This window comes from Theobroma cacao, chromosome 4 (genome assembly GCF_053813885.1).
Source record: "Theobroma cacao isolate CCN51 chromosome 4, ASM5381388v1, whole genome shotgun sequence".
NCBI classification, from domain to species: domain Eukaryota; kingdom Viridiplantae; phylum Streptophyta; class Magnoliopsida; order Malvales; family Malvaceae; genus Theobroma; species Theobroma cacao.
Window position 1 is genome coordinate 40778176 of NC_142642.1, and position 27482 is coordinate 40805657.

At 37.9% G+C, this 27482-nt stretch overlaps 5 protein-coding genes and 1 pseudogene across 12 annotated transcripts; 1 reads left to right on the forward strand and 5 right to left on the reverse strand.

The window, feature by feature from the left end:
• Nucleotides 1-1202: 1202 nt before the first annotated feature.
• LOC18603736 (DEAD box RNA helicase family protein) lies at nucleotides 1203-7926 on the reverse strand. Its single transcript, XM_018119811.2, has 8 exons — nucleotides 7750-7926; nucleotides 6045-7260; nucleotides 5213-5431; nucleotides 4738-4806; nucleotides 3951-4220; nucleotides 3448-3798; nucleotides 2836-3113; nucleotides 1203-2748 (listed from the first exon to the last, which is right to left on the reverse strand). Exons 2-8 carry the CDS (start codon nucleotides 7233-7235, stop codon nucleotides 1650-1652), a joined length of 3477 nt encoding a protein of 1158 aa, XP_017975300.2. The 5' UTR covers nucleotides 7236-7260; nucleotides 7750-7926; the 3' UTR covers nucleotides 1203-1649.
• A 658-nt stretch (nucleotides 7927-8584) lies between these two features.
• LOC18603737 (uncharacterized) lies at nucleotides 8585-10166 on the forward strand (annotated as a pseudogene). Its single transcript, XR_016025946.1, has 5 exons — nucleotides 8585-8668; nucleotides 8763-9144; nucleotides 9336-9532; nucleotides 9634-9775; nucleotides 9915-10166. The product of XR_016025946.1 is annotated as an uncharacterized LOC18603737 (transcript).
• A 1194-nt stretch (nucleotides 10167-11360) lies between these two features.
• On the reverse strand, nucleotides 11361-13731 carry LOC18603738 (ADP-ribosylation factor-like). Of its 6 annotated transcripts, XR_016025780.1 has the most exons (4): nucleotides 13209-13725; nucleotides 12986-13036; nucleotides 12284-12426; nucleotides 11361-12182 (listed from the first exon to the last, which is right to left on the reverse strand). XR_016025780.1 is itself a non-coding variant. In XM_088805305.1 (3 exons), the coding sequence occupies exons 1-3, from the start codon at nucleotides 12429-12431 to the stop codon at nucleotides 11804-11806; spliced, it is 258 nt and encodes an 85-aa protein (XP_088661431.1). In that variant the 5' UTR covers nucleotides 12432-13723; the 3' UTR covers nucleotides 11361-11803. The 6 variants fall into 6 exon arrangements, 3 of the variants coding, with proteins under 3 accessions (XP_088661431.1, XP_088661430.1, XP_088661432.1); XR_016025779.1 differs by having other exon boundaries at nucleotides 12284-13036; nucleotides 13209-13731; XR_016025778.1 differs by having other exon boundaries at nucleotides 12986-13715.
• An 864-nt stretch (nucleotides 13732-14595) lies between these two features.
• On the reverse strand, nucleotides 14596-15135 carry LOC18603739 (pectinesterase inhibitor 1). Its single transcript, XM_018119145.1, has one exon. It carries the CDS (start codon nucleotides 15133-15135, stop codon nucleotides 14596-14598), a length of 540 nt encoding a protein of 179 aa, XP_017974634.1.
• A 392-nt stretch (nucleotides 15136-15527) lies between these two features.
• LOC18603740 (uncharacterized) lies at nucleotides 15528-18764 on the reverse strand. 2 transcript variants are annotated; one of them, XM_007035880.3, is made up of 10 exons: nucleotides 18167-18764; nucleotides 17998-18064; nucleotides 17841-17869; nucleotides 17704-17757; nucleotides 17549-17613; nucleotides 17043-17161; nucleotides 16571-16666; nucleotides 16415-16490; nucleotides 16084-16237; nucleotides 15528-15841 (listed from the first exon to the last, which is right to left on the reverse strand). In XM_007035880.3, exons 1-10 carry the CDS (start codon nucleotides 18374-18376, stop codon nucleotides 15668-15670), a joined length of 1044 nt encoding a protein of 347 aa, XP_007035942.3. In that variant the 5' UTR covers nucleotides 18377-18764; the 3' UTR covers nucleotides 15528-15667. The 2 variants fall into 2 exon arrangements, with proteins under 2 accessions (XP_007035942.3, XP_007035941.3); XM_007035879.3 differs by having other exon boundaries at nucleotides 17549-17757; nucleotides 18167-18762.
• Nucleotides 18765-19010: 246 nt separating this feature from the next.
• On the reverse strand, nucleotides 19011-26604 carry LOC18603741 (ARM repeat superfamily protein). Its single transcript, XM_007035881.3, has 21 exons — nucleotides 26234-26604; nucleotides 25937-26112; nucleotides 25670-25840; nucleotides 25364-25474; nucleotides 25170-25247; nucleotides 24636-24832; nucleotides 24492-24552; nucleotides 24207-24281; nucleotides 23923-24000; nucleotides 23749-23811; nucleotides 23515-23598; nucleotides 23254-23429; nucleotides 22960-22999; nucleotides 22706-22849; nucleotides 22398-22517; nucleotides 22108-22323; nucleotides 21652-21822; nucleotides 20494-21160; nucleotides 20005-20213; nucleotides 19620-19746; nucleotides 19011-19393 (listed from the first exon to the last, which is right to left on the reverse strand). The coding sequence occupies exons 1-21, from the start codon at nucleotides 26370-26372 to the stop codon at nucleotides 19236-19238; spliced, it is 3261 nt and encodes a 1086-aa protein (XP_007035943.3). The 5' UTR covers nucleotides 26373-26604; the 3' UTR covers nucleotides 19011-19235.
• Nucleotides 26605-27482: the final 878 nt, after the last annotated feature.

Here is a 27482-nt window from a genome sequence, read left to right on the forward strand (position 1 = left end):
CAGCTCATGCGTATTTTTTTACTATATATATATATTAGTTAGTATGATAAGAGGGTTTAGGTATGGACTAAATTTCTATTTCGAAATTAAAGCTTAAATACAAATTTAAAATAACATCAAATGATATCGAAATCTTTATACCAAATTAAAGATTTGAGCACTACATTTATTTATTTTGAACACAAGTGCCATAATAATTAAACATTATTCCTAAAATTTTCTTTTCCAATTTACTAGCAAAAAAGGAAAGACTTTATGGGGGTGAAGTCAAAGAGCAATTAAAAACTGATAAAAAGGGGCGTTGAGAGTACAAAACGATACCAAATGGAATGGAAGTAGGAGGCCATTTTAGTCAAAAACACGTTTAAGGGCCGTGAATGAAACTAAGAGGAAGGTTCCTTGGGTAGGTATTGCCTTCTGCAAGACGGGGGATGGATATGAAGGATGCCAGAGGAAAGAAAGTGATTTCCACTTTATTGTTATTATATTATAATAATAATAACAATCTGGTTGAGGACGTTGTAGATGCCTTGGAACTTCTAGAATATAAAAAAACTAGTGCTAGCATTGAGTATGGTATAGCTTCTACTTCCCCACCAACTTACTAAAGAAATTGGAAAATAAACAAGGTGTGTTAAGTGACCCTGCTTTTGCCCTGGAGATTCTTCCCACTGCTTTGTTGGGAAAGACAAATTCTGTTCCCATTTCTTTGTTTCCTAAGCTTAGAACCAGAATATTTTGCTCTCCACTCCAATTACCTCTGTCTCTGTCTCTGTCTGTGTTTATCAATCTGGTTTCTTTAACCCTCTGCTTTACAAAAGTGGAAGTGCCCTGAGCTTAAAACCAACTATCAAGTGCATTATTCTTGCCTTGCCATCTGAATCTAAGAAGCCAGTCCGTCCCAAAAAAGAGAAGAAAATGTAAACTAGGAGGCAATTATTTCATACCAAATTGTTCACTTTCCTCTCCACCCCCTCCCTCCTTTTTTTCTGAAAAGCTATGTTAATCCTGCCATTTGTAAGCCCTCTGTTCAAACTCGTGCGACATCAGCATCTCTTACCTTTAAACTGGTAACCCGAGAAACGGGAGAGCTGTACACGAATATCGCAAAGGCTCTAACACCATTGTCATTAACAATGAAGCGAAAACCAATGACGACGGAACAATAGAACAAGAGATTTCATAGAAAATAACACTAAAAATGCATAACCCTAAAGTTTCAGAATTACTAGCTGGCATTTTTACGGTTTAATGACAAATAACAAGAGATTTCAAAGCATTTCCTATAACAAATTCATGATGCAGTTTCAGAAATTTAATTGCAATGAATAATTCCTAGTATGGCAGTTACTCATCCAACATGACACTGCATAACACATGATTAACCACCAACAAGATGAATCACAAAGTCTTCCAGCGGAATGTTGCTACCATTGGATAACAAAAAACTACCGTTGGTGACCCTAAAACAGAAATTCCCAAAAGCAGCAGCATGTCAGTTCAGCTGGTTTGATTATGATTTCCACCACTCCAAACCAGTTCTTAAGTCATTATCTGCATCATCACACTATAGGAATCCAGTACCAACATGAGTTGGGGTCAGAATAGAGAATAAGCCAAAACTAGATGCCAAGCAGCAAAAACAGAACTTAGGGCTCATTCACTGATGGATACACTTGGTCTGCACCCACCTCTTCATGAAGTAGCTCAGAACTCTCGACAGCATGTAATGGTTTTAGGGAATCATTTTCGGGCAATGGATTGCCTTGTGTACCCGGCGACATAGGAGACATTACTGACACACGATGAGCATCAAGTTCTGGCTTTGCAACATCCTTTTGGTCCAAGTTCTGTTCACTTGGCTTCTCATATCTGTCATAGCTATGGCTACGGCTTTGACTGCGGCCACGGCTATGGCTTCGACTACGACTACGGCCAGGGCTACGGCTGTAGCTACGGCTTCGGCCAGGACTACGGCTGTAGCTACGGCTTCGGCCAGGACTACGGCTGTAGCTACGACCATGAGACCAGCTTCTGCTTCTGCTTCGACTCCAGCTCCTAGTCCTGCTCCGACTGCGACTGCGGCTGTGGCTTCTAGAATAACGCCATGTTCGAACCCTTTCAGGACTACGACTATAACTTCTGCCCCTACTCCTATCAGCAATGCCTCTTCTATTATCAAACCGTCCCCGTCCACGGCCACGTCCTCGCCCATCAAAACTATTGTACCGATCATGCAAGCTTCTCTCATTCCTGCCCCAACCAACATGGCCACCAAATCCACGTCCCCTGTTTCCACGCCCAGAAAATGGGTCACCCCTCCCTCCAGGACCACTGAATCCACCATCCCTAATACCACCACGCCCGCCAAAACCACCATCTCTCATACTGCCACGGCCACCAAAGCCACCATCCCTCATTCCACCACGACCAGTGAAGCTACCACCCCTCATACCACCCCGGCCTCCAGAATCCCATCGCCCACCACTACCACCAGGAGAATTAAACCTATTCAATCCACCTCGATCCTTCCCAAAACCAGGCCCACCACGAGAAGCTATCTCTCGTACCTCAGGGGGCACATGCTGGTTAGCTCTCTCCAGAACTTGAATCAAATCAGGGGCATACTTCCAGTCCTGCTCAGAGAAAAAGGTGTATGACACACCAGTTGCACCTGCTCTTCCAGTTCTTCCAATTCGGTGTACATAGTCCTCAATCCCAGTAGGGAAATCATAATTAACAACCACCCTGTGGCATGAAAATTTTAAGAATGTAATATTTTCATTTAATGACTAAAAAGGTTCCAAACACAAAAAAGAAGAAAAAAGAACTAACCTTATATCTTTTATGTCAAGCCCACGGGCAGCAACATCAGTGGCAACTAATATTGGGGATTTCCCGGTTCGGAACTGACTCAAAACCCAGTCCCTTTCAGTCTGAGATTTATCACCATGGAATGCAGCAGCTCCAAAGTTACGTTCAAGACTACGAGCAAGCTGGTCACACAACCTCTTAGTGGAGCAAAAAATAATAACCTTTGAACCACGTTCTTGAGCTTGGAGAATCTGCTCCAGGCGCCTCTCCTTCTCCATCTGGGGAACGACCTCAACATACTGCCAAATCATCAAAAATTTATAAGCTAAAGGGAAAAGCATTTGTTAATAATAGTTTCCCAAGAGCTCAGACCAAGCATTTTCTTGAAGTTACCATTCCCACAAGGATATACATAATGAACTAATCTCAATGTTAAAAGGTAAAATCAGGATTAAATCTTAGTCAAGACAACAAAAAGTATTTTCCATAACAAATCTCCCACATACAAGAGCTAAAAGAATTTCAATATTTGAAGGTGACCCATTATCCAAATTCCAATTAAACCATCTAGTCTACAACATTTCAATACTAACATTGCCATCAATGCTGCCAATGAATTATCTTAGAGTATACCTGTGTGATAGCCTTGTTGGCAGCAAGCTCATCAACACTGCCAATATTCACCTGGACAGGACTGACAAGGAGATCACTTGCTATTTTTCTAACTTCTTTGGGCCAGGTTGCCGTGTACATCAGAGTTTGTCTGCGAGGAGGTATCTCATTTACAATCTTACGGATCTGGGGCTCAAAACCCATATCAAGCATTCGATCTGCCTCATCAAGAACAAGGAGTGAAGCCTGCCCAAAGTCAATCTTCCTCATTTCAAGGATGTCATTTAGCCGACCTGGAGTTGCCACTACAATATCAGCTCCTCGATCTAACTCTTTCAATTGAGTAGCCTTTGGAGCTCCACCGTACAAGCACTGAAAAAGCATTTGAGTCAATTGGAAAACCCAATTTGATAAAAGAAAATAATAAGCCGTGCCTGGTTTGTGCGTGTGAATGAGTGAGTATTGTAATATATTCTGTTCTTATTATCAGAAAAAGAAAAGATCAATTAGCAGCCAAGCCCCACCGTGCAAGAGACTCTTGAAGATCGGCCAAATTTAATGGCCTCTTCTTGTATTTGTGTAGCAAGCTCCCGTGTTGGAGCCAAAACCAACACTGTTGGGCCATTCTGAGGGTTATTACGTCGTTGCCTCAGAAGAATGAAGGCAGGAATCAAGTAACCCAATGTTTTACCAGAACCTGTTTTAGCAATTGCCACTATATCCCGACTTTGTAGTGCAATGGGCCATGTTTGTGCTTGTATTGGTGTGGGAGATGAGAAACCAGCAGAATGAATCTGAAAGAAAGCATTAACATAGATAGTGAGTACTGACAGAATTTCCATTGGATCTTATACGTTCTTAGAAGAAAATAGACCATAAAACACCCATTTCAGTTATCATGAAGTTTAACAAAAAATTCATGAGTATATGGTTGCTTACAGAAGCAACTCGAGGCAACAAAAGAGGGCAATAAAGAAATAAGAGGCGGAGCCATTAAGCAAGGTCCCAGTCACATCAAGTGTGATTTAAATGAAGGGCCAACCACCCTTCTAGAAGATGCACAAGAAAGGCTCCAACTGTCCATTTTGCAGCCTCCAAAAATGAGAATAGTTGTTGCATTTGTAAGTGTACCAATTGCAGTGCAGCGTACGACATATGCTCCTCCTCCGGAGCAGATATCGCACCTGCGACAAGCGAAAAAAATAAGTTTAAAATAATAAAAAAGCAAAATAACACCAAATTGTACAAACAGCATCTTATATTTGGTTTCTAAACAAAGGTTTTAGGGATCATGGCATCTGCAAATTTTACCTCTCTCAGTATCTCCGGAGGGAAACCAGTGTCTTCAAATCTTATGAATGGTGCTGGAACATTGTCTCCCTATGCAATTTAATAAAGAACCAAAGTCATGAATAATCTAAATTGATAAAAGCGTTTAAATTCTTCACCATTAAAACAAAGACATTCCTCGAAGATGACAAGGAATGGAACAGCAAATTCAGAGGATGAAAAGTAACGCACAAAGCATTAGGAGATTTTCAAGAAATAATATTTATCCAACCCCCTTCCCATGTGGTTTCCAAAAATAAATTGTAGCTTAGGGCAAAAATTTAGCCTCACATGTTTAAGACCTAGGAGTTTATGTTTATTTATAAAATGCCAGTGCCAGCTATTGGTTATGCTATTCTAGTCAACTAGCTCATGCATCAATGTATATGAACCAACAGGCATTTTTCACATTTCAATGATAACACATAGAGTCAAACTAACAAGTTGATAGACAGACCGTTGCCGTGACTTCATGCTGTTTACGATATGCTTCAGCGGGAGACAGACTAGCAGTATCTGCAGATCCAACAAATGTGGGCCTCATCAAGGCATTATTTGAATAAGGTGGACCAGCATGACCATACATGTTATGCATGGCATGCCCTGCTATAGCATTGAATCCCCCACCATGACCAGGTATGACATTTTGAGGTGGCAGACCACCCACCCTCATCTCCTGAAAAGAAAAGAGGCATTAATACGTCAATTGCATAAGCATATGAATTATGACATGTCATCAATATAATAAATAGAAAAAGAAATCCAGAACTATGAATCTCTATGTTCTCTTTACCACACACACCAAAATCACTACCCAATCAATTTCCGGTCAACTCTCTGAGAAAGTGAGAAGTGCATATTCACATTTCTCCTTTCCATAGACATTATGACAAATTTTTATGGGAGAGCAGGTCGATTAAGTCTTCAAATGGATCTCAAATTCAGCAGACACGTGACAACTACAGTTAATTCCAAAACCTTTCTTTATCTTAATCCTGCCTCTACATATAAGCATTCATATCAACATTAATCCTAACCACGAATGTAAACTGCATCTTTTCAAAAAAAAAAAAAAAGGGTGTAAACTGCATAATTCATCAGGTTTCATGCTTTTGATTTCTAGAAGCAACATGCTCCTGCATCAGTATACAGGCAATTTGGCCAATAAGTAACAATTGGCATTTGCACACACCAACATAGAAGAGATTTTCCCAATTAACAACCAACATGACCACCTTATGATGCCAATTTTTTTTTTTCGAAAATGAAAATACTAGTTGATATCTCACCATGGGTCTAGCTGAAAGTGAAGGCTGCTGTGGACCCATCATTGGCCCATCTTTTCCAGCCCTGCCATGTAGATTATCTTCATAACTGGTGTTTAAACCTGATGGAGGAATATTAGACTGCATGATGCCTGGGCCCATATTATTCTGAAACCTACGACCCTGCTGCTGGTGAACCAAATCTGCTCCAGACTGTTGTGAATGTGCCATAGGGGTTGGCTGCTGCATATTGATGGAAGAGCCAGTAAACTGCTGAGCTTGACCCAAATATAAACCTGTCTGTGGCATCTGTACCGAATTGGTTCCAGAAGAGACGTTCTGAGAAGATGACATGCCCATCTGTTGAAACTGGGAAGGAGAAAACCCAGTTTGATTTCCTAGTTGAAAATCAACATCCTCCCTTTTGGGAGGTGCTGCCTTATAATCTTCTTGATTTGGATACTGTTGACCCTGTGCACCACGCGGCTGAGAACTCTGTTGCCCCTTTGGAAGCACACTTTGTTGATATGCCATATACTGCAAATGCTGATGTGCATATTGATGTCCTTGGGGTTGTGACATTTGAGAGTTCTGATGTTGCATTGTTTGCTGCCCTAGCTGCTGAGGCATCTGATGAATGGCCTGTTGGGGCATCAGCTGTCCTGGTTGCTGGCCTTGCTGCTGTGGCAAATGCTGACTTGGCTGTTGAGGCATCTGCTGCCCCATTTGAGACATCATTTGCTGATTTGAATGTTGAATTATCTGTGGCCTATTTTGCTGTGGAATGAACTGCCCAGGTTGTTGTATGGGCTGTCCCATTTGTGAACTTGGTTGTTGTTGTCCCTGCAGGTCAGAACCCTGCAGTACCATTGAACCTTGCTGTTGAGGTAGCTGGCTCATTTGTTGCCCCTGCTGTTGTGCACCCTGGGGGACTTGCTTTTGGCCCATCTGTGCCACCACACCATTAGGTTGCACTGAGTGGGCAACTGGAATTGGAGCTAGCTTAGGTGTGGAAACTGCAGGAGGCAGACCAGGTGGCAAGGGTGGAGGCAAACTAGCAGGTCTTTCATACTGGGTGACGTTGGTCTCAGGATTCCAATAATACAGCAGGCCAGTGCTTCCATCAATCAGCCCCTTCCACGGTTTGGGTAGAGTAGGATCATCAGGTGCATATCTTGGACCAAGAGTGGCTGGTGCTGCTTCTGCGGTCGCCATATCTCCAATATATATATATATATACCTAAAACCACATAAAATCCTTACATTTAGAAGTAGAAAAAAGAAAAACCACCAAACTCTAGATGGTCTGATGCAATCTTTTTTGGATTATGAATCCACTCATCCAAAACCAATATGAAACTAAAAACTTAGATAACAATCCCATGGAAACAAGTAAAGCTTCGGTTTATCAACAGATAAAGCCCAAAATTTAGCATTTCTCTAATTCCCTTAATGAAAAAAAGGATAGTACTATCAAAGACATCGAGATGAAACCCTAAAAGTAGTAACATTTAACCGTTATAAGTAATCTGAACTAATAATACAAACAATTAAAATTTAAAACCAAAAGAAAGTGCTATTATCATATCAACAATAAAATTCTTTAGTTAGAGCATTTCATAATAGTCCTAAACCATCAATGAATCGGACCACCACAGAACAATAAAGAACAAGAAAAGGAAATTGGATTGAGTCAAGAAGCAGCAAAGCTAAGAGGACTTTTGCTTACCTCGTTGAAGAAAAAGGAAGATACTTCTTAACTTCGAATATTAAAAACGCAAAAACAATAATAATATTAATAATAATCCCCTCTAAATGGAGAAGGGGCAATGAAATCAAAAAAAGAAAAATCGTAAACCCTAAATCAAAATCTGAAGAAGAAAGGAAAGAGGAGAGAAAACTTCCACTCTTTTCTCTTATTTTCAGGCATATGTTGTTGATGTTAGGGTTATGGAGAAATTATTACCTGGTGCGACGGTCCATGTTTGACGCTAAACCTTCGGATTTGATTTTATGTGGAAAAAAGATGTGAAAGAAAGAAAAAGCTCTACAACATGTTGGGCCGCCGGGCCCGAAAAAAGCAGTACGAACTAGGTAAGCCCAAGACCAGACAAGTCTTATGTTCATTTCATGGGGACGACAGCTCTGGCGGTTAGACCGATTGAGCCGTATATATGGGCCAACAATTCCAGGCCCAGGTAATTGTAAATTTCAGCCCCAATCCAATATCAATGTAAGGGTATAAGGCGAATGAAAAGAATGTACATGGGGTATTTTCATAATTTGGGGAAAATATAGAAAGGCAAGAAATAAATTAAAAAAAGTTTCCTGGAAATTGCCAGTATTTTCTCCAGAAAACGAGGGAAAGACATGGATTCTCCAAGCTGACAGCAGTTTAAAAGATAGGCTTCCCAACTTCGAAGACCACTGGAACTTTCTAAACTCTTCCATCATTTCCTTCTCCCACCGCCAACTAAAAGTAAAGAAAACTCCGTTCTCCGCCATTGGCAGTTGTCCACAACCCCAAGAAACACTGAAAACGTTGTTGCCATTCGAACTGGAGCGACAGAGTACTTCATGGCTGCGGAAACTGAGGTAATCACAGCTCCGGAGCTATTCCTTGCTGATACAGAGATCAACTGGGCCAGGTAAAATACTTTCAACTATTCTTCTCAGAACGATACTAGCTTAAGTGGTTCGATTCTGGGTATTTATGCTTATGAGTTGTACGCTTAAATTCAGGTTGGACAAGACAAGTTTTCACGTTGTAGGGGCTATCCTTTTTACTGCACAGCAAGCGTTGATACACCCAACCGCTGTCGTCAAGACTAGAATGCAAGTGGCTGATTCTCGGTTCGCTCATATGCCTGGAATGCTTGTCGTTAATCATATCTTGAGAAATGATGGTATCCCTGGCATTTTCCGAGGTTTTGGAACTTCCGCAATTGGATCATTGCCTGGTAGGGTTCTGGCTTTGACATCTCTTGAAATGTCGAAAGATTTGATGTTGAAATATACGGAAGGGCTGGATATGGCTGCAGCAACACTTATCGGTCTTGCAAATGGAATGGCAGGCATGTTCTCAAGCTTAATCTCTTCCCTGTACTTTGTGCCATTGGACGTGGTAGGTGATTTGATTCTTTTTTATATCTCGCAACATTCGGAATTATTAATTTAACTGAAAAACGTAGGTTGGACATCAAATGGCGATGGAAATCTTGAAGAGGAGAAAATAAACAGAGATATAGAGCTGAGAAAGGAAACTCTCTTTTAGCATTTCACGGCTTCCTTACTAGAACATTTGTGCGTTCTCAGATATGCCAGAGACTTATGATGCAAGGGCTGCCTGGAGCAACATTTTACAATGACCCTTTTGATGTTGCACGTAAAGTAATAAAAGCTGAAGGATTTCGTGGGTTGTATAGAGGCTTTGGATTAACAGCTTTGACAAACTCCCCGGCATCTGCACTTTGGTCGGGAGCCTACGGTGCTGCCCAACGCATCATTTGGAGGTAAACTAAACATTGCCAAAGAATAAAGATCCACCATTAAACTGTTAATATTGACTTGCTTATGCCAACTGAAGTTTTGTCAAATGTATTCTCATTTTTAGGAGCCTGGGTTATAGAGATGATGCAGAGAAGAAGCCCTCTCATATGGAGATGGTGACTGTTCAGGCCACAGCAGGAATGGTCGCTGGTGCTTGTTCTTCAGCTATCACCACTCCTATTGACACCGTAAAGACGCGGCTATAGGTAACATATTGTCTACCGCTATTGAATTGCTACTTCCTTCAGAAAGAAATGAATTTGGTCTATCTTGGGTCAGCTATGTAAATATTATGACTGATCTTTAACTCTGCTTATTCGCCCTTGGCCCCTTCTTTTGTCCAAGGTCATGGATGATTATGGTGTTGGAAGACCATCAGTACTCAAGACTACAAAGACACTCCTGAAGGAAGATGGGTGGTGGGGCTTCTACAGGGGGTTTGGTCCTCGGTTCTTAAATATGTCACTTTATGGAACTACAATGATTGTAACCTATGAGCTGATAAGTATGTCGACCTTACTTATCATCTCTTTTTATTTATGGCAAAGCCAGAGCTTGACTGCAGGCATGTGTTTTCATTTTCACCCCTGGCATTAGTTGTATTTCAGATGTTATACCAATTTGAAGCAACTTCATGTTAATTTGATCCATAACAAGCTTGGCTTTTCAATGTTCCTAACATCTATAGTCCTATTGGAAAATTTCTAGTTGGAATGGAATGTCTTTTGCATATCACCCTGAGAGAAACTATAAAATGTCATAATGTACGGTTGTAGGGAGTCAATAGTTTAGTTGGCTACTTTCAGCTCTTGATCTGCTCATTTAAATTTTGTTTTTCTGCATTGCCTAATATATCTCTCTTTCTTGGCTGTCCTTCCATCAGAGAGGTTATCTATAAAAGCAAGTGTGATGTTCTGGTATAGAGGAAGCATTAGTTTGATTTTTTATACTTCTCCAAATTCAGGAGGAATCTGATCCTGGATGCTCAACATTTGTTTTGAACATCATCGGAGGGCCTCTTAGATGTGAAAAAAGGTAATACTATGATCTCTTGAATTTGTCTCAAAGTTTTGAGTAACTCGGCATTGCATGGAAAAAAGAAAATTGAAGGCGACGTAGTCCTTAAAATTTTGATGAGTTTGTCTGAAAGTTAGGAGGAGGGCCTGATGCTGCCAAATGAATGAAAGCCGTTCCTTTTGTTCACTTCTCTGTAATTTTGATGAGTTCCTTTCTTTCCCGTTCTGTTATGAGCTCCTAGACCTTGTGAATCTTAATCTCTTATCCAGTAATTCTTTTTTGTTATGTGATTCTGTCCTCTTTTTGTTTTTGTTCTGTTTCTTTCTTCTACTATCATTTGTCTTCATCTCATTGCGTATCTGATGCGAATTTATACGAATTAAAATAAGCCTTAAAGAAAATAACCCCATAGGTGCTTAGCTGTTTAACCCCCTCTATCTACTGTTAACTGTTACATACAGAAACAAACATCTACAAATCCTTGTAAAAGATATGATAAAGTCACAGATTTGGAAAACAAATGCAAAATAACATGCCGGAATGAAGATTTCTTCCTTTGTGTCACAATGATTTTCCAATATGGACAACCAAAAATCCTATGGAAGAAAACAGCTGTTGTAATGGCAGAACATCTATACTCCCTAAGTCTAACACCAGGTGCAACTAGGCGCATGTGAAAGTGACCAGCCCACGTCCATTAAGCCCGAAACATTGAGAAGTTAAAACAGAGTAAAATAACTGTCCAGAACCAAAAATAGCATAACTTGTTTAGGCAAAAGAAAAAGGCGAAATATGTTATTCAATGAGTCTGGGAACAAAAACTAGGCATATCTGATAACACTGACGGTACAAACAGGAGAAAAAAACATGGAAGCTTTATTTTCCTCATTCAACATTATGTGCAGCTCATCTCTTGCTTCTACAACACAGTCTCGATCATTGCTGTCGACCACGAAGATAAGCCCTTGTGTATTTTGGAAGTAGTGTGTCTCCACATATTAATCCAAACAAGTTTTGCATTGATCTCATTTAATATTGGAAGCTTTTTTCTTTATTTAGGAAAACCTAGTCAAGATCCCAAAAGAAGAAAAGAAACTGATGCATGGAAACAGCTTGTTTCTATACACTATTTCCAATTACAACATAAAAAACAGAGACAATTGAAAAATAAGAAAGTGAGATCAGCTTTCATAAAATGAACAACAAATGAAAGGGTATCAAGTTCTCTCAGGACTACCTACAATCGAAACAAGACCTGCATAACTCACCCCATATCAGCAAACCATGCATGGGTCAGGATTCACATAATGGAGAATGGAAATGGATCATTAATGTGAACATCATATGCAAACAACAAAACCATGAATCCACATGGGCAAATGAGAGGCTAGTTTACATGGGTTTCTTGTGTTCTTGTTCATATCATGTTTGAAATACAACTGAGCAGATTTCATGCAAATAACAAGCGACACTAATAAACCAACATGAAAGACAGGTTAATCTTACCAAGTATGTTATAGCATGCCTTGTCCTGACCACCAACATCCCAGACAGTGAAGCTAATGTTCTTATATTCCTCGGTCTCCACCTTAAAACCTGCGACGATAGATAAAAGATAAGATCATATTTGTATCATTGGCAACACTAAAAGCTTGTGTAGGGCATATAATTTCAGTGGAAAAAGAAAGAAAAGATACCTATGGTAGGGATGGTAGTAATAATTTCACCCAACTTGAGCTTGTACAAGATGGTAGTTTTACCAGCAGCATCAAGACCAACCATAAGAATTCGCATCTCTTTCTTAGCAAAGAGCCTACTGAAAAGCTTGGTGAAAGACAGCCTCATGTTGGTTTGGTACAAACAAATCAAGCAAACAAGAAACTAAGTCAGGAAACCAATCAATAAGAACTACGACCAAGAAACAATCTTTCACCATAAGTTGATTGAATTCTCAAGTCCTGATCAGAAACAACAACTTATCCTTGGAATTCTCCCAAAGTTCACCATTTTCGTCGATCTAAAGCCATTTATTTACATAAAGGATGAACCTTTCTGAACCATTAGTTCAGATTTCTAAGAAAATTATCAGGAAATGAGTTTTCAGGCACACACATTGACATTTCCCATTGAACAAGTAGAAACTAAAAAAAATCAATAACATTGAATTGAGAGATTGTATTCCCTGTAAAACTGCAGGTTGTATTCTTTGTAGCAGGTATTCATCCTGCTTCTTTGGAAAAATAAATTTTCGCTTATTCAAATAAATAAATTGAGCAGAGCAAGATTCAAACTTGAACCATTAAGAGAAAAAAAAAAAAAGAAAAAATCAAAACTTTCTAATGAAACCAACGTATATTATTGATTCAAGATGGGGTGATTCAGACAAAGAATAAACTTACGATGAAGGAGGATATACAGTTGGGGTGCCTTAGCTGATTCAAACTTAGAAACTAAAACAAACAGAGAGATCAACAAGTGAATTAATGGATGGGAATTCGAAGGAAAATTTTTTTCTTTTAATTTATTGTTATTGCTATTTTTAAGAGAGAGAGAGAGAGAGAATAATAATTAAATTTTAAAAAAATTTACACCAGCTGTTTTGCATGATAGAAACGGTGTCACCTTTTACTGGAATCAGAAGCTTCGCTAGAGGAGAGTTTATGAGATACCCACTGATCAGAAAATGGAGGTCCTTGTCCATATTTCATTAGTTGAAGTTGCTGCAATTGGCCAAGCCAATTCCTAGTTCCTTGGTTGAAAATATTCCACCAAGTCATCCAATTTTATCCATGCCATCTGCTCACAGTCTAACGTCTACACTAAAAAGTCATAGTTTTCAGGATAAACATTCACTGTATTCTTGAAACATCGACTAACATTACAAGCAAAATCTTCCTCCTGTAATCAACCAAATACCACACCGAAAGATCCTCTTTTGGCGTGTTTCGTGTCTTAAACCTCATATATTTGAGTTTAGATCGTGGCAGTGTAGAACCATTTCTCTTGGTTTTCAAAGAAGCACATGCAGCAGCAATGATGTGAATGTTATCATCTTGAGTCGGAAGGTAGAAATATCCATTAAAAAGCATGGCTTCCCTGAACAAAACATCAAAATCCAATACACAAATCTCTGGTAAAATTACCGACCAGCATATAGATAGATGTCTGCTCCAAAGGAGATCCCGAAAGCACTAATTTGATTGTGGTATATATATATATATCCAATGTTCTAGGGAGAGGTACCTTGGCTCCAAGAGAAATAAAGGATTCAACAGATGGTAATCTGCATCTTGAGATATAGGTTTTACTACAATCAACCAATCCTGGAAAGATCCCAAAAGCATATCGGAAAAGCCTCAAGACAGCTTGAGGTTTCCAAGTTTTTCCTCAAGTAGTCTTTTAGCAACTTCTGAAGAATTAATCTCGCTTGTTGCTGAGACATCACAACCCATGCAAATCAGTCCGAAGGCAGTCTCTCGGACATCATCTCTGGGAATGTGATTAGGCGTTCCGTTTGTATCATCCTCTATACCTTCATGTCTAGGCTTCTTCTTTTCCTTTTTTATAGCCATTGTACACATTCAACTCGAGCATTCTTACATAATTTCATCCGATAAGGGAAGCCACACAGCCTTGTATACCACTGCCGAGAATCCAACTCGGTGTGGAGGTTGAAACAGTACCCGAAAAATGGGCTGAATTGACAGTTAACTAAGGTCTTTTTGCTGTTGTGTTTTCGTTAAGAAAATAGGGTGTTTTCGACGAGCTGTTTCCAGCAAACTCACTTCAAACTTTTATGGAAAATCAGATAGAAAACGAAACTACCGCTTGCTAAATTTGAATTAAAGAAGTTGTGCAATTTGTTATTGACTAAGCAAGCTTGCGTGAGTGTTTTGGTGATGGAGGTGGCAAATTTGGTAACAGTGAGGGGAGGACAATTGTAACTTAATTCGATTCCTTGTCCAGTGCCCAATTATTTACTTATAAAGCTTCTTCTTTCTCTGGTACATCAATCATTAAGATAATTCAAAATAACACGTGCGATGTCATTGAGCCACACCATTTTGTTGTTATAATCCGTCAGAGGAGATGGACGAGGTGGCTCTTTCGTGAACCTATATTCACATTTCTTCGACATCTTCAGTGCATCGTTCACCTGTTTCTGCATCCCCTTATACTCCATCTTGTCGGATAACCTATAAGCAATCTTTAATTTGCCCAGAGTTACATTATAGTCACTGAGGCAATCCGAAAGGTGACTCTTTGTCACTTCATCTTTTTCATTATTGAAGAGCTCCTGCACAAGGTGCTCGTTCAATCGTGCTTGCGCGGTTGCTAAGAGTATGGAAATGACAGCGAGTTTTTGCACGTTTGCTTCTTTGATTCTCGACTGTTTTCCGAGAGTAGTTTTGCAGAAGCCTGGGTTTAGTGTTTCATCGCACATCCCATTAAGGAAATTGCTGGTGATAGCGGATGAGGGGTAGGACAGATGCCAAAGCCAAACCATGGCCATGAGAGGAAGCAGGAAAGCTGCATTGTGGGCTGACATTTGCTTTGTTTGCTCAGTTTGATGACAGGAATGTGGGGGAGAGCTTGGTTTTCAACTTATTTATAGTTGAATCGGTCGGTTTTCTTGCTAAATCATTACGTATCGAAAGAGCTCAATAGGGTCATGCTGCCAGTACTTGCCTGATATCATGGCCACCACAAATTTCATATGAATGCATGCTACAAGAGGGTAAAGAGGATTAACTTAGCTCCTCCATTGAATTATGGCCAAACAACTCAAGTTTGTTAAAAGTCATGAGTAAACTAATTGATGACAATTCTTTTACTAATAAAACTTGGTTGGGATTAATTTCATTAATGTATACAATTATTGAGTATATCTCCATGATTTGGTACTTTAACTGTTTATATAATTTGCACATTTAAAAAATATACAACCAAGAACATTAACATTCGCCATGTCATTGAACCACAACATTTGCTGGTTATTATCAATTGAAGGAGATGAGCGAGAAGACTTTTTCTTGAACCCATCTTCACATTTCTTTGTCATCTTCTTCACCTCCTCCTTTTTATGACAAATTATCCGACATGGAGCTTGATGTTTCTTTGGAAGCAAGGCTTGCTTCTAGAAAGAGACTATAAGACGTAGTCCAAAGTTCTTTTGCAAGCTTGATATTGTGTGAAAGAGGCGAAGAGTTCAAGGTCCTACCTTTTCCACCAAAAAAGTATACCCCAGACGCTTCCTGAAATAAACAAAGAGCTAAAATCAATATGTTCGCTATATCATCAGATGCTATTGAAATTTTTTCTCAAGAAATAGCACTTTATTTTATCACACAAGAAGGAAGGTTTGTTACTTGAACTGAGTTGCAAACTTCAGCATGGGGTTAATAATGTAAGTTATTCATCCTTTGTGAATGACTAGTTGATGCTTAAGACTTGGGTGAGAAGAAACTATAGTCATCTGTCATCTTATAAAACTTACTGGTGGAGCAAGGGCTGCATCAAGAATAGAACTGACGCCATTCTCAGGTGACTGCAGAAGGCCCAAAAGCTTCAAAACTTCAAATGCCAATTGAGAAAGACGAGAAGGGACTTCCCTCATGATGTTGGTCTTTACTACTCCAGGATCGGCAGCACTTCAAAAGCAAATCAAACCAGATTATATTACATAAAGTGAAGCAGAAACATGCTAATAGAAATGTCTTTTATGAAGCATAATAAATATGCCGTTATATAACTGAAGGAGTTATGAAATCCATCAAAAAAGAAATGAAAAGAGATAAATAGTGTAATAAAACTTGCTTAAAACATACGTAACAGAGACATGACAAGGTTTATCCATCAAACCAAGTTGTTGGTGGAGCTCATATGAGAAGAGAAGCAGGTATACTGTTGAAACAAAATGAAATGTCATTGATAGAATGGAGATGAAAGGTAATTGCAATAATAATCTATGATGCATGCCTTACATTTTGAATACTCATAGATACGAGCAAATGGATATTGTCCTGATCTCAAGAAACATGCCCCAGAAACAGATTCCTGGTCAACCTGTACATCAAAAACTAAAGCAAAGCGCTCTAATACAGTTATTTGTGGCAAATATCTCTTAAGGATTTCATGGTAAGGTGCAATCACAATCTTCCAAACTTAACTGAAATTGCTGCTGAATCCTAATGGTGCAGACTGTATTAATAGTGGGGGAAAATAAAAAATAATAATAAAAGAAAAAAGGCACCATCTGGAGGAAATATGTTGAGTTTTTACCAGTGCACTATCATCACCTGTTGTTCATACTGCCAAATAATGTCAAGCAAGTAGGCTATTAACATAAACATTTTTGCAACAAAGATTCAAGGGAAGAGATGCTCAGGTTCTTTTTTTTTTTTTCTATTTCTGCCATAATAATCTTTCATACACAACATCTAGAAAGATACTCACCATTTCGATGTGTAAAGGATGTGACATTTACTATCCGCGAAGGAACAGGGCTTCTTTTAAGAAGAGGTAGTAGAAATGTGGTCAGACAAAATGCCCCTATGTAATTTGTACCCAACATCCTGAGATACACGAGTGAACTTGTAAGAAGGAAGTCGATGTTTTTATGTGAGGACAGAAAGGGACAAAGTGACAAGAAGCAAAACAATGCAAAGGACAGGAAAACGAATTGAACAATCAATTGCACATTTTATGGGGTCTGCTTCCCATAACAGAAAACCGGCAAGTATGAAAAATTACATAGATTATTCAAAATTGACAGCAAATTGACGTTAGCCTGCAATAAAAAGTAGTAAGAAGTTTTAGGTTAAGTTCAAATTTGACTCAAAGAACTGCAGCATGTTGAACCTTTTGCAACTTGGCAGATACGTTACACACATAGCCCAACTGGAAAAGAATATTATAAACTTGTACCGGTATTCAGCATGAAAGATAGAGCAAGTAATTACTGATCATAGCCTTCAGGTGTGAATCGCGATGATGTTGCCAGTATCCCAGCATTATTGATCAAGAGCTGGACAGAAGAATGCATTTTGTAATCCAAAAGCCACTGCTGAAGTGAGCCTTTAAACTCCAAAATTGAATGGAATGATGACAGATCAACCTGAAAAGCTTTGACACGGGCATCCTCATTCTGGGTTTTTATGTCTGTCATAATCTATAAACAACCAGAATTAAAAATCGTAAAACATAAAATGAGGGGCCACATACAACAATAAATTTATTGCATATATGATGTACCTTTGATAACGAATGGGATGATCGTCCAACTGCAGAAAAAAACATAAATGTTAGCAGTGAAACTGAAAGAACAGTCACTGGGTAGTTACTTAGCAATGACAACAAGCAAACTCAGAATAAAGGCAACAAATAATGATACAAGTTGTCAGCAGAATACCAAGAACAACGTAGAAACCTTCCCGTGAAAGAGCGTGTGCAGCCGCAGCTCCCAGTCCGGATGTAGCCTGCAGCAATGACACAATGAAAGAAAAAGGGAAAAAATTACTACAAACTGATAATCCAGGCCAGGGTGAGATTTATATGTGATGAAGATAAAGATGACTGACGCCAGTAATGACGCAAACAGGTCTCAGAGACGGAGAGATTGGAGGATGGCATCGTGGGTAGGATTGAGCTTTACGAGAAAAGAGCCTGTTGGTGTATAACTGCAAGTAGGAGGCCAAGAGCGAGATGGTCCAAAGCACTCCCATTCTCCAAAATTCAGCGGACAAAACAAAACGGAGAGCTTCCTTCAACTCCTTTATCATAGTTTCCATAAAAAAAGATACTACTGGTTCAAGTACAGCTAGTAGAATAGAGAAGAGAGAGTTCCTTAGAGACAAATGGACGAACACGTTGTACGCTAGTAACAAAAATGATCATGTGTTCATCGACCTTAGGCCAAAATGGCAACTTCAGATTTCTTCAGGAAAAGAGTTGGTTTGTGGGTCAATCTATCAGATTGATATAGACGAAAAAGAAAGAAAACCCACACCACTTTTTGCTTTCTGAAGTTCCGAGGAATACGATAGTCAGTTTGAAAAAGAAATATTTTTTAATTTTTAACACATTTTTATACTAAAACTATTAAAAAATTGTAATATAAATACTCAATACTTTTTAATATAAAAAATTATAAAAATAAAAATATTAAAAATCTAAAAAAAAAAAAAAAGTCATTTTTTGAGAATTCTAAAAAGGGCAATGAAAAAGTATATAAATAAATGAAACATTTTGGCTTCAGCTGCCGAAGAAGAGACACGGAAAATGAGCTTTACAAAATTTATAAAGTGAAATTCACAGTGACCCTTTTTTATTTTTTTAACATTAGCGGTAGTATTAAGATTTCAAATTAAAGAGTCCAACCTGACAAATTTATACACGAAAATTTTACAAATTCTAACGCCAAAATTACTTCTCAAAACATTCAAATTGATTTAATTCTCCGCAATCTTACTCACATATTACGACACTAACTTTTTTTTCCTTTACATGCAAATGCAGAGCAACTTCCTCCCAAAAACACCTCAAACCCTTGCACATCCAAAAATAATAATAATAATAATAATATTACAAAGCAAGGTTAAAAAATTATTTAAATTACGAATTTCTCCACCTTCTTCCCTATACAAGCATTTACATGGATTGCTGGAAGAAGAAACTAGAGTCGGGGAAGGCATTGATGAAATTTGAAACAAGCTGTGACGATAAAGCCTGTCCTTGAATAAGAGCATGCTGGTATCTCCCTATCAATGATAAGATGATTCTCTGTTCATCAACTTCTTCCAAAGTACCTGTCGCGACACCATCATAACAACAAATATATTCATACTCCAACAAGATGTTGTCTGCTCAACATATCTAAGCAAATTAGCCAACATTGAATCTATGGATTAGTTATAAGGAAACAAAATACTATATCCATTCCTGTCATTACTAGACTGCAAATGACTTTGTACAAGAATGATTACCGAAATGTAAGTAAGCATTTTATAGAGAACAGTTCATCCCCAGGCTTACCCAACTCAATCTCAAGGTCTTCATCTTCCACATCCCCTTCAACGATATCATTCTCCAAGGCAGAAGCTGCTTGTGCATACCTTTCCAGAAACTGTTCTTCAGTTTCTTCAAGTTCACTCTCAGATTCCTGATCCAAGAAATGAAAACATATTATCGCTTTCAGAACAATGTATCAATGGAAGAAGAAGACAACAATTTATTTTGAAGGCCAAATAGTCTAGTCCTCCCAAAAAACAACTATAGTTCAAAGGCAGAAAGCTGAATTCCTTTAAAAGTCTAACATTCCAGCTCTATATGCCATTTCATCTTCCCGTCATCAACTAGATTGTGATAAACAGAATCATTGTACAAACCAAACAAGATCTACATATTTTAAGAGTTGGACCTCATCATCGTCTTGGATTTCTTCATCATCATCATCATCGTTATCATCATCTTCAGATTCTCCATCATTTTGTTCATCTTCCATTTCTTCATCCAGCCCTTTCAATTGTACAGATGTCTCAATCAGTGAATTAAAGCAATCTCGCAACAAGCCATCACTTGGATTACCTACTACCAACAACCTCTCTATCATCTTTGCCAGTGTCATCACTGAGAATAAAAAACCATAAGTTGTGCTGTCAGTTATTTTACTGGGAGCAAAAGGAAAAGGAGTGGTGGGAAAAGATTTTAGTAGGGAGGAGGAGGTGTTGGTTGAGGGCAACAAATATTTTTCTATTGACATGAAAAGTTAGACATACCACTTCTCCATCAGATTAGAGTTAAGCAACAAAAAAGCTGATCAACAACTATATAGATCATATTCACATATAAATATAAACAAACTCCGCATTTATCCAAGTTCTACAAGAGCCATAAAGTAGGTACTTACCCATCAACTTTATCTCTGACTTTGCTGACAGACCAAGTTCAGAAGAGCACAAAGCCAGTGCAGATGCCCACATTGCAAAGCCTCCATCTCCCTCCTTCTCCAATATTGCCTCCACAGTATCAGGATAATATAAATAGCATGATGCAATAGCAAGCAAGAGAGGCTTCCATAGTGAACATGGCTTGCTTCTTACTCCTCTGAAACGAGAAAATGCTGCCCGACTGAAGACAACTGCTAATGATTGCTTCACACCTTCTGTTTCACATGAATAATTTGGGACGTGTAATAGTATGTGAACACAAGAGCAAGCTCTCCATGTTGCAGACGGGTATTGTAAAATGGCCTCACTGACAAATGAACTTATTGCTTCAGTGATGGATCTTTGTGGCACAGGTGGAGCAGGAGCAGGTGGCATCTGTCTAACAATAAAATTCTCTAGTCTATATTTACTGTGCAAACTAACAACTTCCTTGATGCAGTCAAAGACAGACATATCTTCTGATTCTTCCCAAGCATGCCAGTCTGAAATCAAGTCAGCCCAAACTACTAGTAATTCTGATAGTTTAAGCTCTACAATTACATGGCTTCCAGTAACAGAGCGTATAATGGACTGCAGCAATGTCGATGAATGATCTATGCATGATGGAGGGGGAGATGCCTCAGCTTCCTGATCATTGCAACAATTTAAGGATAAAGGAAATATGCAATGAATTTAACAAAATTAACAAGTTAACCATCTAACTTTTAGTAGCAGTATATTGTAATTTGATGAATAAAAGCATAAAGCAGAGCAATGCATATATTTTCAAGTTTGAAGCAGAGGAGGAAAATGTTTTTAAGTCAATGCCAAATTAAAACATTGTCATGGTGTTTGCACCAGAAACATAACCTAGATATTAGTCTGAGTTAAACGAAATCAAAATGTTTCTGAAGCAGAAAGATACCATAAACCAAGATCTTTTCTATTCTTCTGATAAATTTCAAATTTTATATGCTTTCTGCAGAAAATTTCATCATTATTAGTCAAACATATTTTTCCTGTAACCCATTTAGAGATATCATATGATTAAGTACCAAAAACTTGAGCACAATTCGAAGTCTTCTCATATACAAGAAATGCTAAAAATAATCAAATCTTGCAATGAGGAGAAAACTGACCAATGAAACTGTGAGCCAAGCCCGTTCCAGAAGAGCTGATAAAGCTCTACCAATGGCAGCTTGACCAGAAGCCTGCTTTTCCCTTGAGACATTTTCTTCAACCTCTTCAAGCATGAAGTTTTCCCAAGATTGAGCCATCAATGCTAATGCTTCAAAGCCACGTACAACCACCTACCATAAATGCACTTCAGTTAATCAACCAAGTCACTGATGCCCGATGACAATATACAATCCATTTTCAAACACAATCTGCCAGTAATAAATGTATTCAAAGGTCCAAAATTAAAGCAAACACTTTTGGCTTTTAACTTCTTGGCAGAAACCCAAATGTTAGGTAGGAACTCTGCTTCTTTAACTCTTAAATGCAAATGCACAACTTGCAGAATTAAAATTTTAATAAAAACAAAACAAAACGGAGTAAAATGTACCAGCCTAGCTGCAGGAATTCATACTTACATGAGGCCATGGCTCCATGCTAGGATGTATGGACTTTGAGATGGCATCAACCAATGATGAAATAATATGAGGAATATGAACTACTATATTTTCATTTCCTGCCTCCACCACAGAATTTAGAAGCTGAAATAAAATGATGTTTTCTTCATCTTCATTTCCAATCCTACTAATTACAACTTGAAGAAGAGGTAACCACTCAGGTGGCAGATACTCATTCTGAAAAAGACAGGTGAGACATCAGCACCACATTAAAATGCATTGCAGCACTAAGGATTGACTAAGAAACCTACTTCAAGAAGCCCAGCAATTGCCCCTGCAGCAGCTACTCGCACAGGGTAACAAGAAGTATCCTCTTTATCAGGCATTGCCAATGCCTTGAGCAACGAAGAATAGATGTCTGCACTCATCTCCTGAAAACAGTACAATCTCAGAAAGTGAGATTTATTTAGTCATTGCATGTTATAAATAGCCAAGCAAGAGGAAAATTAACATAATAGGGTAAGCAAATAGGTGATTGCAATTGAATGGTTAAACCAACAAAAAGCTTTGGTCTGGATAAAGTAGTAGAACAGATGGAACTAATAAGAAACTGTCTCACTTCAGGCAGACATGATGCAAGCTCCCCAAGTACCCAACTTGCAGCAGCAACCAAGTATGGTGGGCAGACAGAAACGGAAAACAATGGTAGCACCCGAGTATGGACCAAAGTTGTTGTGTATGTAGGTTTTTGCTCCCTTAGAAACTGTTATGTAGAATTATCAATTACAAGCATTAATCGTAAATTTCATTACCAAAAAAAAAGTTAATGGTAAGATTTGTCAATAATGAAACAGAACAGCTAGATTTGCTTACATCCTGCAGGCCACCATATGCCATCAGAACACCGAAATAACTGCCATGATTGACACAGTTAAAAAATGAGAAAGATTAAAATGTCCAGTAAGAACAATGATGATGCAGAAAGGATGGGTAAAGCAGAAGAAAATTAACAAAATTATAACTTCCAATGAAAAAGAAGGAAAAGAAAGGAATATCAACCAACAGAAAATAAAACATTTATGGCAAATGCTTCCGTTTCTCTTGCTGATGAAGAAAGATGAAAAGGGGAATAGATAGATAGATAGATAGATATGTTCATTGACTCACTCTTTCAAAATTCTAGGATCAGAAGTGGTAGCATCTGAAGGAATGGGAAATTTTGATAAACATGGAAGCACCAACGACTCCCCAATAGAATGCTGATTGTTTCTCTTATTCTTTTCGCCTTTCTTGCGCTTCGTTGAAGCTGAAGAGCCATTATTAGAACTCCCAATTGGAGGCCCCTGTATGCAAACAAAACATTAAATAGCAATTCTATCAAGATAAAAATATGTTGAAAGCAATTATCAAGGACTATCTAGCACCAACCTTTGACATTGAAATAACACCAAGTAAGTTTATTGCACTTTTTCTGGCCGTAAATAAATCCTCCCTCCATCCAGAAATTTCTTCCTAGATACAAATAAAAAGTGCTGATATAAAAGCCAATCAACTGGAGAATATATCATTTGATATGGTCATGATTCACTTGCTTATGACCCAATATGAGGGGATAAAAAAAAAAGGATGTGATGACAGACAAAGGATTATTAATGTCCGTACAAGTTCAGATGGCAGATTCTTCCGAATGTACTCCTCTGCATCTTCTTCCCACTCTAATATATCCTACTTGCAAGAAATCAAACACAGCAAAATCATTAATCAACTCAACTTCTATTCTAAAAACAATTTTCAAATAGTAGATGAAGATATTTTCCCTTGCTTTAAAAAGCATACCTTCTCATTCAGCACCAATGCTGGGAAGATTGCAGACTCCAACAAAAATGAAAAATGGGGTGAAACTAATCTCCAACCCTGTTCCCATTGGAAAAAGCTATGTTAAAGAAATAACTTATCGGACATTAAATTAGGAACACCTAACAGTTAACTTCCTAAACAGAAAGTGATAGACACATATTGAGTAAGCTTTTCTTTTGAATAATATTATGAGAAGGAAATTTTTTTTTAAAAAAAAAAAGAAGCAACAAAGAAGACATTTAAGACTGTTGTTGTGTACTTACAGGGCCTGTCTCCAGAACATGTGAAACCACATCAAAAGCTAGTGAAATAATCCTCTCTGATAGAAAATCAAGCTTCTACAAAAGGAAAATTCATCCTTTAGTTTTAAGACAACCATAAAAGCATCAAAATTATACAGCAGCACAAATAATGCATAAATTAAGTGGGATCAATGGAGAAGCTGGACTCTACAGCATCCAACTTATATGAGATACTCATTGTTGCCACAAGAATAGTGCACAAACAGTGTGGGAAATAATAACTGATTAATTACATATGAAACTTACACTGACATTTGAGCTACAATTGACTATCTTCAGAACAGAGTTTATGATGTCTGGCATTAACCTGAAAACATAAGGGCATGACATGAAAGAAGACTGCGAATATATTAACATCAGAAAATTATACGACAAAGCCCTGGTTATAACTTATCAGAATACTTCCGGTGGCGGGTTGTCAAACAACAGAAAATTAGCAAAGCCCTCTTTCCAGTCTTCAACCTCAACAAGTACTCATCTTCTGAAGTATCATCATGATCCAAACTCAATGAACCCAGAATTCGAATTAGACCATGAGAGAAGGAAGGCAGAAAAGCAGCTACAGCAGATGGCATATACGACCTCACCTATAAAGCTAAGTCAAAGGTTCAAAAGAGATTCTAGAAGACAGAGGAAAACAAAACAACCATGCAAAAGAAACTCATAGGTCCTTTTCAATTAAGTAGCCACTTACAATAACTACCATCGTCTTGGGGCTTACAGGCTAACGCAGGTAATAATTAATGAGCTACATAAATGCCAATAGGTATATGACTTTGAAATGCTATGCACATTCTTCATCAAGTCATGAAGCTTCTGTCTTCTATACAACTACTGACTACACAGTGATGAAACTTATCTTTTAATAGACTAAAGGATTCTTCTGCTGTTGTATAAATTAGAGGGATAAAAGATATTACTCACCGAAAAATATAAGCATTTGCATATGAGGAGAAGGACCTTCTCTGTTTCCAATTCTGTTCTACTGTGAGTAGCTATAGCCTGTCTCACAAACCATATTATCATTAATGATGGAGACCCAAAAAATTGATTTGTAAAGGATACAAGAAATAATGAGGCCAGAAAAGAGAAAACAGAGAAGTTTAAAGACAAGCAACCTTTTCAACAATATGATGAAACACTGTCATCAAGGGTGCAAGAATTTCCTTTGCAATTAGTTCCAACTGTGGTGGTACTGGCTCCTTGGCAACTTTAGGATTCAAAAAGTACTGCCAGATAAAGACACAAAAATGCTTAAAGTCCAAATATATGTTACTCGAAGTTCTATTGAGTTTATGCCACATTTACGTCAGCGAAACAGATACACGAAACGAGATTTAAAAGAAAAACATGATGGATAAATTTTAAAAATCAAATCATAATTGCATTATGGAGAATTTAAAAGAAAGCAACAAAAGAAGTACCTGGAAAGGTCTAACAAGGGCATGTAGAACTGTAAGGGCATTGACGGTACTCCATTCACAGTTTGCACCATTGCTTATGAAATTGCTACTTTGAATAGCGGAACGCAGTTCAGGCACAAGTTCCGGCCAAGAATTCTGCTTAACAAACTCCGCAACAACAATGATTCGAAACTGCCGAGACGGAGGCAAAGGCGTTCATATATTAGTATCATTGAAAGTTAGGAATACAATAGATGATGAGAAAAAGAAATAGCAGAAAATTGGTACCGCTTCGACTAAAACTTTTAGAACCGAAGGTTCCGCTTGAAGCAAAGTTCGCATTAGCTGGCCCTTGAACTCCGTGCTGACTTTCGAAGATGAACCATCATGGACCTCAATGTTTCGCCTAGCGAAATTTTTTAGATAAGTTGAAGCAGCGACTCTTTGCCCTTGATTTTCACCTCCTACGGAATTTAAAAAAGAAAAGAAAAAAATTATGCCAATGCGATACGAATGAAGATAATTTGGAACAAAATCGAAGGGATGGTGATTGGAAGAAATAGATGAAGAGCGACTTCGGTTTACCGGCAGCGATGGAGAGGAGAGCGAAAGGGAAGTGAGGGAGTGAAGAGAGGCGATCAAGAGCTTCGGTTGAGGAACGAACCACGTCGCCATCGGGGCTAAGCGTCTGGTTCAACAGCTGAGCAATCTGAAACACGTCCATGCCTCTTTCGGTTTTCTTTCTTTGAGGGAGATTCCAAAGAGGAACGGCCACTGTGTTTCTTCTTTTGAAAAAAAAAAAAAACAAAAACCCTAAAACTTTGGTGGCCAGATGCGGGAAAGAAGAAGGCGGGAAAATTTTACTTTTTTGGTTGTAAGGTAAAGCGGGCGCCTCGTCACCATTCACGAACTAAGCGTTGCTCAATGCCTCGGCTCTTGCTGTTAAAAAGATGTTAGTCATATGCAATCATCATATGAAATGTATGAAATCGTCATATGAAAATGAAATGAAATAATTTAATGGTAGAAGGAAGTGTTCCAAAAATGCAAATTGATGGAGATGCGGGGTATCGAACCCCGTACATGCATGTATTTTATAAATTATGTTAATTGATGATAATATTTTTATGATTCTTTTTGTGATATAATATTTAAACAATTTTTAAAATTAAAAAAAGTTTTTTAATTATTTTTTATCAAGTTTTTATGTTTTTATTTTAAGTTAATAAATTTTCATTATTAATAAAAACATCATATAACATATTAACATGTCAGAATAAATAAAAATATAACATATTAATATAATAATATAACATTTTCACCATCAACAACAAAACACATAAAAATAAAATAATAAATTATTTTTTTAATTAATAATAATTAATTTATTTTTTAGTTATAAAAAATATTTTTTAAAATAAAAATGTAAATATTTAATTAAACATATTAAGTAAATAAAAATATTATTTAAAATTTTTAAAATAATTCAAAAACTTTTTCAAACATTATACCTATTTTTATAGATCCAAGCAAACAACCTGATTAATGTTGTTCCTAATATCATATGATATTCTCCCCCTTCCCCTATCTAGCTTGTCATTTGGCTTCATCCAAATTGTGTAAATATATAAGCACTTCAAAGGAATATGAGAATAACCAAAACAAGGTTTTTTTTTCTTTTTTAATTTGGATTCTATCCAAGTAAATTCACTTTAAGCCCTCTAGACAGATTACATAGCCAGATAACCTTCTTCATTTCTTGCTTGCTAAAGGAGCAAGAGAAAAAAATAAATGATCTTTTTTTTTGTCTCTCCACATTATCACATAAAATCCA

Bases quoted from the DNA above. Each gene is read 5' to 3' on its own strand.
- LOC18603736 (XM_018119811.2), bottom strand. From the start codon at position 7,235: ATGGCGACCGCAGAAGCAGCACCAGCCACTCTTGGTCCAAGATATGCA. The intron at 4,221-4,737 runs GTAAAATTTGCA...GCTTTCTTTCAG, and splicing joins CTCCGGAGATACTGAGAGAG to ATTCATTCTGCTGGTTTCTC. The intron at 3,799-3,950 runs GTGGGGCTTGGC...ATGCTTTTTCAG, and splicing joins CTTCAAGAGTCTCTTGCACG to TGCTTGTACGGTGGAGCTCC.
- LOC18603738 (XM_088805304.1), bottom strand. From the start codon at position 12,431: ATGAGGCTGTCTTTCACCAAGCTTTTCAGTAGGCTCTTTGCTAAGAAA. The intron at 12,183-12,283 runs GTATCTTTTCTT...CTATCGTCGCAG, and splicing joins TACTACCATCCCTACCATAG to GTTTTAAGGTGGAGACCGAG. The intron at 11,842-12,092 runs GTAAGATTAACC...TGAGTTATGCAG, and splicing joins GGCATGCTATAACATACTTG to GTCTTGTTTCGATTGTAGGT.
- LOC18603739 (XM_018119145.1), bottom strand. From the start codon at position 15,135: ATGTCAGCCCACAATGCAGCTTTCCTGCTTCCTCTCATGGCCATGGTT.
- LOC18603740 (XM_007035879.3), bottom strand. From the start codon at position 18,376: ATGGAAACTATGATAAAGGAGTTGAAGGAAGCTCTCCGTTTTGTTTTG. The intron at 18,065-18,166 runs GTCAGTCATCTT...TCATTGCTGCAG, and splicing joins CTGTTTGCGTCATTACTGGC to GCTACATCCGGACTGGGAGC. The intron at 17,758-17,840 runs GTACATCATATA...GGTTGTTTATAG, and splicing joins CATCCCATTCGTTATCAAAG to ATTATGACAGACATAAAAAC.
- LOC18603741 (XM_007035881.3), bottom strand. From the start codon at position 26,372: ATGGACGTGTTTCAGATTGCTCAGCTGTTGAACCAGACGCTTAGCCCC. The intron at 23,000-23,253 runs GTGAGTCAATGA...CAATCATGGCAG, and splicing joins GATCCTAGAATTTTGAAAGA to TTATTTCGGTGTTCTGATGG. The intron at 21,823-22,107 runs GTAAGTATGAAT...CATTTATGGTAG, and splicing joins GCATGGAGCCATGGCCTCAT to GTGGTTGTACGTGGCTTTGA.